A 14,963-nucleotide genomic window follows, 5' to 3' on the forward strand; every position below is an offset into this window, starting at 1 on the left:
TAACACTTAAGCAAAGCCAATCTATTTTATTTCTGTCAAGTTAGTATTTCATTTTTAAACAGTCACACAATACAACTCCAGAGAACTGTACCTCTTACAGTTTCCCATTATTTATCATGGCTACTAAAAACATATAAAGCACTCAGAACTTGTTTTAACCAACCTGAAGCTTTCACAGTTAGTTGTTTTTGTAAATCTTCAACTGTAACTGAATACCACACTCACAAACATCAAATACAGGTACTTTCCATACTGAGTTAGTAACAGCAGATAAACTATCCTGCAAAAGTACAGCATTACAAAAATATCTCAGTAAATTTTGATTGGAAAGACTGTATCTGAAAATTAGAATACTGCTTGTACATAAAAGCCTATAAACAAAAATCTGTCAGCAAAATCAGTAAATGGTTCAAATATGTTAACAGTTGTATTAAACAACACTTAGTGGACTAATAAACAATACCATTTGAAAATAACTCTTTAGGAAGCTTGTAGTGAATATATTCACTGAATACTTTTGCACTACATCATTCATAGTCTGAATCAAACTGTTTATGGCAGGGACACCTTCTTTGGCACAATTCATTTAAAATTAAAGCAAGCTGACCACACTTATGTAAGGCAAACATGTATCAAGGCAGAGCTGTAACAGAAAGCCTGTGATGACAATGACAGTAATCACCACACCTGTGTGTACAGATCGTTCTTAAAAATTATTCTTTTGTAGCAGTAAGAGATATTTGCCAAACATTTTAGTAAGAAATTGCAACTCCTATACCTTCAAAAGCACACCATGAATCATTGCTTCCTCAAGAGAAATTATCAATATTGTGTCTTCTGTCATCAGTGTTACATAAAGCTGGAACTGAAAAACCACAGCAAGCATATAAACTTAACATATTCTGAAAAAATGAAACTAAACCAGAAGAAATAAATCTAAAAATTTTCTGAAGTTGACAGTTACTCATAGTAGTGATGATAGTAATAGTAATAGTAATGATAATGACTTCTGTTACCAAGAATTCTACTTTCATATGTAAATCCAGGAAAAAAGGAATCAAGGAAAAGGAATTTGGTAACATTAGTTGAAATGCAATAAATTTTGGCAAAATTAGGCTTCTAGCATACACCCCAAAAATGTCAAAGCTTGATGGTATCCGTGGAAATACGTGCACCAATCTAGCTTCTGGAGATCTTCAGAATCTGGCAGTTATAAATAAATTCAGAACCAAGAAATCCATTTTCAACTGCAGGAAGTTATTAATTAACAAAATGTTACCTGCAGCAAATTTGTAAGCTATCAGGAAAGAAAATGAGTAAGTTAATTGACTTCTGGTTTTGGAGGAGAAAAACATTTAAGTCAATTTAATATATGAGTATTTAATTCCATGTTTTTTATATGAATCAGTTGGGCATGTTATTCTGGAGACTATTTTTGAATGTATTTCTGAATTTTCACATTATTCAAGTTTTTCTTTTGAGAGTGGTGAAAGAAAGCAGTGATTGGGTGGGAAAAAAGTGAAATCTTTATTGGGTTATATTCTGCACTTAGTGTATTTTTACAGCCAATTTTATCAATCTCATCTCTCAAAAATCTGTACTAGGAAGACACATCTAATATGGGACAACAGCAGTTGGACCTCTTCATAAAACTACTAACATATCCTACATTCAAAACCTGAGTGCTGCAATCAAATACTATGCCTGGAAATCCCTGGGTGAATTTCTCTCTCTAACTCCTCCTTCTCACTCTCCCTCTGTTCTCCAATATTCATAGTTCCTTCATCTCTGACATGAAAGCATTGGACTTCAAGTTGAAAATCTTGTTTCTTTTCATGGAAAAAAAGAAAAGAAAGACAAAACAATGCTCGTTGAACATACAGCAATTACTCTAAAAGTAAATCCAAGCATGACGGTATTTTATACACTTCTGTCTTCTTATCACTGAATAGGAGCATGCTTCTGTCTTTTCTAAAAGAGTACTGAAATTTGAGTTATAGAAGTGAATGTGAAGAATTTTTTTATTGCTGCCTCTGATGACTAGCATCAGCACTTACTTTTTGCAGTCCTTGTGTCTTCAAACTAACAACAGGGGTAGAGACAGACACTTTTGACTGAATCAATTCAGTGATAGCTTTCATCTCCATAAACTGAGCTATTTCATCTTCCAGAAGTTTTTTCTTTTCCCCTAATTTCAGCTCCTCTTCTTGATGTATTAGTGCAAGATGTTCAGATTTAGTCAGTACCTATTTAAAGAAAGCAGAAAAAACAGCATTTCCAACTAGCAACAGAAGGTGGTGATATCACAATATAAAAACCCTCTGCAAATTAACAGTAAAGCCCATCTCAATTTGTGTTAATAGTTGTTAGAAATTGCAGTTATTTCCCCAAACTGTTAAGACTAAAAAACAGCAATACAGAAAAATAATAACTTTTATCAGACTGTTCTCATGATCCATGCTATTACACTCAAAGTACAGGTGGAAAACATGGGAGGCACTAAGTGAATACCAGATTTCCTACTACGTTTTACTGCACCTTTATTATATCAAAAATAAGGAAGCCTTTAGAGATGAACCAATTATCAACAGATAGATTAAATCAAGATGTGTCAAGTAGAATACAGTTCCCTAAAACCAACTGGCAAAGTGTATATTGATCAGATTTAAATATTAGTAAGTACACAGAGTAGGTCCGGTTGGAGAGTTACTGGTGGCCTGCAAGAAGCTAACTACTTTCTACAGTAATAGTTCTCTGATTGGGGTTTTTTGACATATTAATGAATTTCAGTTTCCAGATGTATTTCAACCAGTTTAAACCTACTGTGAAGTTGTGTGTGACAACAAAAGGGTACTTTGTCTCTCCTTGTCTCTCATTTCCCCCCACACAAATTCTCCTAGAATCCTGCTTTTGCAAAGAAACTAAGAATTAACTAAGACTATAAATGTAACAGTATGCCTGTTGTGCACAGCAGAGCTGACAAGTTGTACAGGTGCACCTACAAGTTTCCTCTAAATGAAGGATGTGAAAGAAATCTGAAGTACAACAGAAACTCCTGGTTTTCTTCAGTTTCCAGATACAATACAGCAGCAAGAGTACACGACGAATGTTCTTTAGGAGTGAGATTGCATGATCACTTTCCCACATCAGGAAGTTGGATAACTAATACCCATTCTGCTGCAATATGCAGAGCTCACAAACCACTTGGTATAAATCATACAAGGAAAATATCAAAGGGTAGCACAGATACTGTATAAAACCTTGCTGAACCTGCTTTGAACATGGCTAAGCGTTCTTCCAGTTGGACAGCCTCATCCTGAGAAGGCCTGAATCTTTTTCTTCTCCACAAGTAGCATGGGGGTCTTAACAGACTTAGAAAACAAATATTAAGCCACCTTCTTATTTAAAACACGTACCTGAACACCTCACAAAAACTGCTACAGCTTTGCTGGGGGACTGAGGTACAGAAAAGAACATTAATAAAAATACACAGGTTTCCAATTTCAATTAAACCAGTGTTCAAATATAAATACGCAAGACCATGATAAGTGACTGGCAGAAAGTAGATGAGAAGATCCTATCTTGCTAGTCCAGCTTGACAGGGCTAAATCTTCAACAACATAGCCAAGAAATATTCCACATCTTCAAATAGTCTTAAGGCAGCTGGGAATAGATGAGATTTTAAAACCAGAACCAAAACAAACCAACAGAATACCAGACACTTCAAACCTCTCAGCATGAGGGTTGAGCTTAGATTTACTAACTGAATCTGGAAGTCAGGCAAACATGCATGGCCCACTCTGGAAAACCACCCACGGCATTTTTTCCTAAAATCTTGTTTTTTACAGAGCAATCTATGCACAAAAAGCACCTACTGTGTTGTTACGGCATACCAATGTTTCTTAGCATGCTGCTAGAGAAGACAAAGAAACACAACTACTATATTCACTCTCTTACTTCACCGTATCAACTCCTACCCTATAGACATGTACCAGCTATCCACCAAAGCCTTTAGACCGTAAGATCCTGCCTTTCAAAAAAACCAGTACCATTTACAGAATGACAGAATCATTTAAGCTGGCAAAGTCCTTTAAGATCATCAAGTCCAACCATGAACCCAGCACTGCCAAGTCCACCACTAAACCATGTCCCCAGCTGCCATATCTACACATCTTTTAAATACCTTCAGGCATGGTGACTCACCACTTCCCTAGGCAGCTTGTTCTCCAGTGCCTAACATACCCTTTCAGTGAAGACATTTTTCCTAATATCCAGTCTAAACCTCCCACAATACAGCTTTAAGTCCATTTCCTCTCATCTTGTCCCTTATCACTCAGGAGAAAAGATGAGCCCCAAACTCACTACACTACTCCTTTCAGGTAGTTGTAGAGAGCAATAAAGTCTTCCCCGAGCCTTCTTCAGTCAAAACAACCCCAGCTCCCTCAGCTGCTCCTCCTAAGACATATTCTCTTGTTTGCTGGTGTCTAATCAATCTGCTAAGCCAATCAACCTGTGTAATCAAACTGCTTTTGATTTAAAGTGTTACTGTCCTCAAAATATTAGGAAATTATAAATATCAACCAGTGATTTTGTTAAGAACTTAGCTGTTCCAAAGCTCAGAAAACAAACTCAAGACAGACAGGCATGCTTGCCTGTTGCTCTGCCTCTTCCAACATTGCTGCTTTCTCGTTCACTCTCTGCACAAATCGTTGCTTAATCTCCTCTTCTTTTCTTTCCATTTCAAGGAAGAACTTGAGCCTCTTTGCCTCAATGACTTCCTGCAGACTGAAGTTCAAAAATGTAAGCAACTCTCCAGCACGCTGCTTTACTCAGTGTGGAAAACCAACAATCTAGAAAACTATGTAAACAATTAATACTCATCTGAAATATTAATTTCTACAGCTTCCCACATAGAAATTCATAAAGAAACCTAAACAGAAGCAAGCATCTTATCTATTTTTTTTATTTATGTAAACAACCCTGAGTAAAATTATTTATGCTAACAGCTCCTGGGCAATTTACATTTCAAAGTGAATACAGCACTTTAGGCATCTCATGTTCTAAAGACTTGATTTATACCTTTCTGACTCCAACATGCATAAGCTTCTTCCTTAAGTTACTTACTACTAAGACACTGAAATAGCCAGAAAAATCCCCCAAAATTTCTGCATTGTGAAACCTCAGTCTTCAGGTAGGACTGTATAAAAACAATTATTCTGGAGCATTAACATAACAAGAACTGATTGTTCCTATATGAAAATGAAAGAAAATAACAGGATCTTCAAAATATATTGCACTCTCTTTTTGTAATGTCAAAATTTAAATATGGCAGAATTACATTAATGTAGAATAAATTCAATTTCCTAAGTAGTTCAACACCCAAAACACAGGGTTACTTTCCAACATGCAACAGCCAAAACCTCAAGACTGCTTGTTTTTTCCTGAACCCTCTCTTCCAGAAGCAAATAAACTGCCTATATACTATACTTATATTTGAAATTATATAGGAGGAGTAAATTAGTTCAGATCATTGAGCAACTATCTGGCAAAAGAACAAGTCAGCAAGTAAACATTTCTTTACTTTTAAATCTATGCCTCCCTTCTCTTTTCAGTACACAAGATAATTTTTTTTTTTCCTCCAAACAAGAGGTACTTGAAATTGAGATACTTCTTTCATGTCAAAGTATATCATGGCAAATTAAAAGATGCTAGTAATTTATTCATATGAATAAACTACTAGAGGTTTGACATTTTCAGGGTGTATACTACCACTGTCAGGCAGTGCTGGCAAGAAATGCTCTGCTTTTCAAGGAAAAATGAATGGAGCTTGTACACAGATGTAGCTCATACACCAAACTGCCTTTGAAAACAAACCTCCTTAATGATACAAGTTCTTCCATCAAAACATTTACCACAGACTTCTCTAAGTCACATGATTCCAGAGAGTAGAACTGGTGGATCACAGCTGTGTTAATGGTTATTGGAAACTCAAAAGCATTGTCTTCTATGACATAGGGCTTAAAAACAGATCAAACCATGGATAATGTTCTAGCTTTTTTCTGGGGCTGTTCTCTTACACCCCAGTGTAAGAACACTTCCTGAGTGCTGACTGGTCAGCCTTCCTCAGCTAACATGAGTTACTGTCCTTTGCCAGGTAACTCATGCCTTCCACCCTGATGTAAAATAAATAGGTATGTATACCAAGTATTTAATTTTGATTTATACTTTTAATACACATACATACTTATGTACCAGTTTTTGTTCATTTACTGTTTCTATTTAAACCATTTATAAATGTAAAAACTTACAAAAAAAAAAAAAGAGATCTAAGGAGTTAATTATTTAGAGTAATCTAAACTTAAACAGCTCTCGTCTGTATTTAAATTTATGATGACTGGGCAGTTTCCCAGTCCTAAAGTTTCTTATTTGTATTCAAAATATCATCTAAAGAGACAGAAGAAACATCTTGAAATTGCACAGGCAGACAATGTTTGTAAGATATCAAGGTCAGAGCACTCCTCCTATTCTATCTTATTTGATCACTACATGGCAACAAAATAAATTCAGAACAATTACCTTTTTGTGTTTGGGTTTGTTTTGGGGGTTTTTAATCAGCTATGAAGTAACTTAAGTGTCACCCTGAAATTCTAAATCCCTAAATCCACATGAAACAGGGACATGGTTTTCACACAGATTAATTTCACACAGTATTAATTCACACTATCTCTAAGTTTAGACAAAAAAGCTACAGCACAGGTTTTTCAAGTGCTAGCAATCTCACACTATACACACTTCTGCACCCAGTGTCAGTTCTGCTAGATAAAATGCTGCCTTTGGGTACAATAAAGCTGCTAGACTAAGTTAACATGCTGCAATCCCACCTTCATTTCTTCACGTGGACATCTTTACACCCAGACTAGGTTACTTTACCAGGTAAAAGCAATTTTGTCTTGAAATAAGTAAAAGATTAACTTTGAAGACACTGGACTCAGTAAGTAATCAAATTACACATAGAAAGAAGAGGAGAAATAGAAGTGTATTTTTTAAATTTACTGTGTGGGTGGTTGTGAATGCCAGTAAGCGTTCAAGTGGAAGTGTGGAAGTGTTCAAGGCCAGGCTGGATGGGGCTTGGAGCAATCTGGTCTGGTGGAAGGTGCTCCTGTCCATGGCAGGTGGGTTGGAACTAGATGGTCTTTGAGGTCTCTTTCAACCCCAACCATTCTATGATCCCATGAAATATCCTCTCCTCCTGGACTGAATTGTTCTAGGCATCACTGTCTTAGGTTACAATGTAACCAGAAATATGTATTCTATCACCAGCTGTTAAAACCAGGTGGGGCAGTGTTCTTTCTCTCTTCCATCACTCACCCCTGGTAACTCCCTCCAGCGGGATATCTTCTGTTAATGGAACATCCAGCCTCACTGCATGACTCCTAAAATTACATCATCCCATTGTGAGATGCTCCGCCCAGGGGGAGGAACCCAGCATTCCTACCTGGATATAATCTGAGGTTAGGAACACCACAGTCAGCCTTTACCTACTGGATTCCCAGAGGACAAGAGCTACATAACCACCACTGGACCTTCAGAGGAAGAGCAGACCCTTCTACAGGATCACCGCTTCAGCAGAACCACATTTATGACTTCACCAGGACTGCAGCCACCATTGAATCGGACTGCTACCAGCACCCTGCCCGGCAGGCTGTCAGGCTGTATCCTGACTCTGTCAATGTTTTTGTACTATTGCATTTATTTTAAATTCTCCTATTAAACTGTAGTTCTGATTTCATGTCTCTCACTAGTTTGCTATCAAACTAGTACAATCACCAAGACAGAACTAGCCCAAAATTTGCTTTTGTGTTTGGCATATCATCAAGACAATAACCCAAACACTCCTTGGTTTTGGAGATTTGGGGAGGAAGGAAAAATGGTTCACCAAATCTTAAGCCAATCCTTTCAACATTACTACATCCACTGCTCACAGTAAAACATTTTTTGGTTTATCTGAAGACTGGTTTTACTGCTTCTCAGTTAGCACATTATAAAAATCAAGTTCACAGGTTCTCTTCTTCTGGCTTAGACATCCAGAATGTTACACTCTGTACAAAGACACAAAATTTAAATGTTATAATTAATGATTTAAATAATGTATTCTTATTGAGGTTTTGGAGTAAGGGATTGTGAAAAAAGTCTAAGCTAATCATACATACCAGCACTACCACCTGCCTTTCTACAGAAGCATAGCTGTGACATACAGTTTTTCTGTCTGCATGAGACTGAAAGAATGGAAGCCTAAAATTGCAAACCAGACACATTATGTTCATAAATAAAGATTCTGAAGTGAATTCAATTCTCAGTGGAACTTTGAACAACTTAGGTATTTAAAGTTTGTTCAATTCAACTTTTAAAAGCTTTCAAATTTGAAAGGAACACCTGTAACTTTTCCATAGCATTTGACTATCAATTAAGGTATATCAGAAAAACTAAAAAAACCAAAGATTAACTAGTGGCAGGTATTTCTAGCACAGTGCTTTGACTCAGTCGACTGGCTCAGTTGCTATTGAGCAATAATAAGGATGCGGTAGATCTAAATAATTAGCAATTTTCCAGTAGAGGCATGAAAAACAAGTATTTTGGGTGTGGTCCGATCTCATTCTACGATGGTTAAAATATTTAGCTAAAATGCAAAGGTCTGCAGCTGGTCAGATGAACTCCATTGCCAAGTGACTTCTTAAGAAAAAGGTCTAATAGCCTTTCAAATGTTAGGTTTCTTTTCTTAGATGTGACAACAAGAGTTATGCCAACCTTCCTCTACATATAAACTTACTCATATCAGTGAATCCTTCCTGGTTTTCTGTCATCATCTTCAAAACAGACTGAAAAATAAACATGTTCAAGAACTGCAAGTTCTGAATATCCCAGTTGCAGGGAGGAATAAAGCATGGAATGATTCCCCACATACTGAGAAACCAAGATGCTTACGTTACAACCATGTTTAATTGCAATTATAATGAAGAACAAACTGTAATTATGATGACAGAAAAACAACTAACCCAGAGAATGACTAACATCAGCAGATCTAAATATGCAAGCAGAGAGCCTGAATTATCAATCCTCAGCTTTTTTCAACAGAGCATGGTCTATCAGTTTTCTTCTTTCAAAAGAAAAATGTCCCCATAGGCAACAACTGAAAAATTGTTAAGCCCATAGGCTTAAATTGAAAAATGAACTTAACAAAATGTCCAATTTCAAAACACTAGCAATCCTCTCCTCCCTTGCAAACACCTAGGCTAACTAGGTGTGTGTGTATATTTAGAAGTTTGTTTTCCTGGAAGCACTCTTCATGTCTAGATTTCTCTTTTCAATTATTCCAAATTTTACCATTTAAAACACCTCAGCAAATATCTCTCGCTGAGAACAACCTGAAACTAGGAATTTGTGTTCCTAATGAACATAATTGGACCATTGAAAAGGCAGGACCAGACCAGGTACCCACACACAGAAAAAGCTTATCTTTACTTTTCAACAACAAAGAAATGCAAATGCCAATTTTAAGTAGCAAAAAAATATAAAATTATAAAGTTATAAAAAATCCACTTCCTGAATTTTATATCCAACAGCTACTGCATAAGATGCATAATCCACACCCTAAATACTCTGCTATCTATTGACTTCATTACTTCATTCTTAGAATGCAACTGCAAACTAACAAATTAAAGTTATTATGAAAGAGCTTCACCAAAAATACTGAATTAGGGAGTAGGTGTTTTTGAAAGTGCACAAGACAGTCACTTCAGACCTCATTTATTTTCCCTAGCAATGAGATGCAAATATATTTTTCTATTGTGTGCTGAAAACATCTCTTTCCACATCTCCCATTAAAAAAGTAAAACTTGCCAACATGTGTTTTACACACAGGTAGGAGCAAAAGCTTTTACAGATGTCTGCCCAAAACCTATCTCACAAGGTAGCTGGACATCCAGGAATTACTGGTTTTGCTTTGCAGTGGCATACAATTTTGGATTAATAAACTGCTGTCCTACTTCTAAATCTGAAAGAATGGTACTGGAACTTCACAAGCAGCTTCTTCACAATATGCCAAAAGGCAGCGCACATTAGCTACTCAAGTGTCAGTGTTCAAATGCTACAAACAGCCAATTACTCAAGTCTAGCTGAGGTTGTCTAAATTTACATTATTACCAAATTTAGTATGTAGACAGCTACATCACAGGCACAAAATAAGACTTCTCAACATGCCTTTTGATGATTACTTACTCAAGTAGCATGAAATTTTAATCTTCAGGCATATACTGCTATGCAAGATTAATTATACTTTAAAACTACAGCTCTTAGAATCCACATGTATATGTTGTGAACATCTTTAAGGAAAAAAAGGATGACAATTTAATAATACATTTTTGCCTAAAACAACTGGATAGTCCCTATTCTAAAAGTTATTTAAATGTACAAGCAAACTGGGAAGCACTGAACTTCCTCTAAGTAAAAAGACATTTTCTATCACACTGTTGAGGATGACACTTTCTACTGTTCCCTCAGTAACTTGATAAAACACCTTATGGGTAAGGCTGCATTAGTCTGCTAATTACACTGCATACACATCCTCTAAATTCTCTCCCTTTTTTATGTTATCATCAAATGTCTCTCCCAAAACACCACACACCTTCTCTTTCAGACCTCAGTGTCTTTCACTACGCCACATTATGGAGGGACAACCACATCCATCCTAGTCTTACTTTTCTCTTCCTGTTGCAGTAAATCTGGAAAAAATTCATTTTTCTAGATTCTTATGGAATATCTATTCTCATCCTTCCAAAACAATGACATTTTCAATAGATCGGATTTATTTAAACTAATTACTAAGTGTACTGTCTTGCCAAAATCTCTCAATAAAACTGACATCTAGTGGGCCATACATAAAAACTACACACCAAAGAGAACTCAGCTCTTCTGTATATCCAAAAAGAAAAACAACTTCTAAATGAGCTCTTAAGTGTAAAGTACTGGGACATTCTGATGTGAACCTGCCACTTTATTAGGCTGTTAACAAAATACAAACTGTGTAGGGGTTTTACAAAGACAATTCCTGTGTTTGTAGAAGAAAACACTTCTATGGATGATGGTTTTTATAATTTAACTCTTATCCTAAGATGGCTGTACACCATGAAATCCAGTTTAAGAAAAGCCAAAGGTAGTGGAGTCAATATTGCCCTGAACAAATCTCTAAAAAAAGTCTTCTCTAGACAAGGATAACAAGACATCGGCTGTTAACACAGGTTCTTAAACCTAAACCAAATTAAAACCTACAGTTAATTTCAGTTGGTTTTAAACCTCTTTCACCTTTGGCTCTCTTTTATGAAATGGATGTATTCCTTTTTTGGTAAGTCAAGAGACCACTGGTTCAAGGTCAGCTCAAGATCATCTAAATGAACTAATCTGCAAACGTGCCTTTGTTCAAACAATGAGAAACTGTTTTTAATGCAAAGTCTTATTCTGTTCTCATGCCTGCTTTAAGTCAGCATTTCCCACCACGACTATGCAGTAACAGTGCTTTGCTTCAAACCATGAAGGCTTGAACAACTCCTGAAGCAACCGCTCTTCCTCATCAGGATTCTGACCAGTTAAAAGTACGGTCCCGTGCATTAACAAAAAAAGGAAGCTGGAAGAGGGAGACGAGAGAACTGGAAATAAAAGATTATAAACAAAATGCATATAGAAATTTTAAATGCTTCCTGCAGAAAGCCGCTTTACTACATGAAACAACCGAGTGTCCATAACCCTCTGCTTAACTTTCCTTTAGAATCCTCTTTTAACTCCCTATAGTCTAGCAAGAGATTTCTTGACCTGAAAATGCTAAGACATTTGTTATTATGGCAGATAATTTGGGAAGTCAACAGCGTAACCACTTATTTTGTAAAAGTTTTTGCTTCAGTTCCTTCCGAACCTGGAGTCCAATCAAACCATTATTCAGAATCAGACATCCTTAAGAGAGAAAGTAAAACATAATACCAATATATAATGAAAATAATTTAAAAATTCATAAAGTGCATGTACCAAAAGAAAACAGACACACTTCCTTCCTAAGAAAATTAAAATCCTCAGGTTTATTACAGAAGAGAAAGATTTCAGAAATACAACTGGCTTTCATGTTTTCAAAAACAATGCTCATTTAAACCCATATACTTCTCCATGAAGACAACTGAATGAACAGCTACAACCTCAATTAAAAAAAAATATTCTTTCCTTCCTAGAAAACCTATTTTATGTATGAACCCTGCTCTGCATTGGGCTGATGTGAAGTGAATGGATGCTGAAAGCAAGTGCTGCACACGAAGTCCTTTACCTGATTGGCTTGTTCTCAGGGCCAATGTCTCTGCAACCCAACTTTTCCAGTCTGCAGCGTCTGTACAACTCATAATATGCACAAGTCTTCTCTCTTAAGTCTTCCATATTGGTGCAAAGCATCCTGCGAAGCTTTACAGTGTCACAGTGGCTCTCATTTTCCACTAATCAGTAAAAAGATTTTATTATTACGCAGAAGTAGAAAATACATTTTAAACAGCATCACTTATTTTGTTCACTAAATATACTTCTAGGAAAAGGTATCTTGTTGTTTATTATAACTCTTATACTTCCTCATCATTTCTAATATACACACTGACATACTGAAGACCTGTAAGTACTGGTGAACGTATTTCAACCCATCCTGATTTCCTGTTTGAGCTGAACAACAAACACCACATTTCTCTCTTTTTTAACCCTCTTCTTTACTGACAATCACAAATGTTTGAAATTTGGTAGTGCTAGAGGCACTGCCACTATACTAACCTACTCAAATACTACATACACCATCTCATACCTTAATTCCAAGGATGCATCAGTGTGGATGAAACTACCGGTTAGTGCACGCCTCAAAAATTAATTGTTAAATTCCTTAAATTGTTGATCCAAAATACAGTCAGCCTGGCATCAGTGAAACAGCCCCTTGTATTACTGGAGAATTTTATACTTCAACAACAGCAAAAATCTTGTAAAAATACTTTTAAGAATTCCTTTACCTTTTACAATGCCCCAAGGGTATTGACGAGCTCTCACCATTTTGTTTCCAATTTTCACCTTTTCCATACTTCCTACCACAGCAAATGGCAAATGACCCTGTAAGAGTCATACCAATAAAGTCTTATCTGTCAGCATTTTTATGCTAAAACAGAAAAACACTTCAGAAAAAAATTAGGGAGGAAAACACCATTTCAGGAAAAGCCAACAGGAAGTTTCAAACCAGAAACCACTCTTAGGAGATCAGTAGCTAGGCAGTATCTATTGATAAAAAACTGAAACTCATGAAGTGGGAATGAGAGCAGTGCTAAGTCCTGCATGTCAGGAGGAGTAAGCCCATACCACAGCATATGCTGAGGGCCGACTGTCTGGAAAAGCACTTTGCAGAATAAGACATGGGGGCAACAATCTTGTGAACAGCAGGTTGTTCCTGATTCAGCAGGACTGCCCCAAAGGCAAAGGCAACCAACTGCATCCTGAGCTGCACTAGGAAGTGTCAGCCCCAAACAGAAAACTGGTCCAGAACATATGACTCACATTCAGTCAGAGCTCATCGTATCCCAGTAACACTCATGTGACAACCACAGGTTGGAACCTGTGGTGGTGTGGTTACTGCTGTGGGCTTGGCACAAAGACAGGCTGGGCACTGACTGCCTGCCTGCTGACCCAGAACAGCTGACCAAATAAAGGAACACCATTACCTGGAAAATAAATCACTAGCAGAGCATGGAAGTGGTAAGTAACAAACCACCACGTTTCCCCACAGCAAAAGGATCTGTTACTGATGGACAGCTGCACATTCTCACTCCCTGGCCAGGTAACAGAGGCTGGGACTGCAGAGCCATGGGGTCTGGCATCCTGGCTCCTTTTCCCTACTTTCAAACCCTGGTACACACAAACATGGTCATGTGCACCTACAAACACAGGCACAAGAGCAGCAAATACAGAGTGCTCAAGGCAAAGCCATCTAGCTTCACAGCCTTGCAGAAAGCTGGCAGCTACCCCTGGGACAATCAGAAAGGACAACAGAAAATAAGCTAGAGTTACATCTGACTTCTTCATCCCAAGAGAAAAATCTGTCCTAATTTCAAAAGAAAGTACTAAACAAAAGAGAAAAAGCAGGTGGAAGACTTGCTGTGATAAACACCAGAGAAAATTGTAGACATGAGGCGCCTAAATATCTTCTCTACCAGATGTAAAATTTTATTTGTTGAGGAAAAGAGCAAAGTCAATCTGTCCATCTATAATAGTAATTATATATTAATTAACCAGATATTAGAAAAACCATTTAGGCATGGGAATCTCTTTTCTGTTACAGACATCAACACCAGAGGGACAGGAAGATTTGCAAGTGGAAAAAAAACCCAACACATAAGAGCTTTTTAAGGAGAGAGAAAAAAACCAAACAAACTTGTGACATGCAAACTTATAAGCGTAAAGACAATGGTGAAAGCAGTGACATTTATCAGCAGAGAATGATGCTTTAGTACTGAAGTATCAATATTTTTGTCATTTACTTACATTTATGATGGTATTAATTTCAGAAACAGTCTCATCATCAGTAGGAAACTGGTATATCTGGATGCCATTACTAATTAATTCACTCATTATTTTCTTCTTGAACTCCTCTAGCTCAGCTTTAGAAATGCTGTCTGCTTTGCCTATAACTGGTATAATGTTTACCTATTAATGACATAAATTATACAAAATGTGTGAGACTTCAATTTTGAGGTGGGAACTTTTGTAAATAGAATTATTTTCTAATAAGCTGTTTAAAACTTCCCCCACAGTCCAAAATTTTCCATCAATTAAAAATATTCTCAAAGGCATCATTTAACAAACTAGCAACCAATTATTCAATATACTCCCTTAAAAGTAATTGATTCTAA

At 36.7% G+C, this 14,963-nt stretch overlaps 1 protein-coding gene across 2 annotated transcripts in view; it reads right to left on the reverse strand.

Moving 5' to 3' along the window:
- The window catches only part of SEPTIN10 (septin 10), a 24,860-nt gene continuing 9,897 nt past the window's right edge, over positions 1 to 14,963 (reverse strand). Inside the window, exons 5-10 of one of the 2 annotated variants that reach the window (XM_039549466.1) lie at positions 14,596 to 14,757; positions 13,077 to 13,173; positions 12,362 to 12,524; positions 4,653 to 4,785; positions 2,058 to 2,246; positions 1 to 1,829 (exon numbers count right to left, since the gene is read on the reverse strand). In XM_039549466.1, the coding sequence (XP_039405400.1) occupies positions 1,692 to 1,829; positions 2,058 to 2,246; positions 4,653 to 4,785; positions 12,362 to 12,524; positions 13,077 to 13,173; positions 14,596 to 14,757 (882 nt within the window). In that variant the 3' untranslated portion in view covers positions 1 to 1,691. Of the gene's footprint in view, positions 1,830 to 2,057; positions 2,247 to 4,652; positions 4,786 to 12,361; positions 12,525 to 13,076; positions 13,174 to 14,595; positions 14,758 to 14,963 lie in introns of those variants that run through there. The other variant, XM_039549471.1, reaches the window with a different exon arrangement.

The sequence above is a fragment of the Corvus cornix genome, chromosome 1 (assembly GCF_000738735.6).
Source record: "Corvus cornix cornix isolate S_Up_H32 chromosome 1, ASM73873v5, whole genome shotgun sequence".
Lineage (NCBI taxonomy): Eukaryota > Metazoa > Chordata > Aves > Passeriformes > Corvidae > Corvus > Corvus cornix.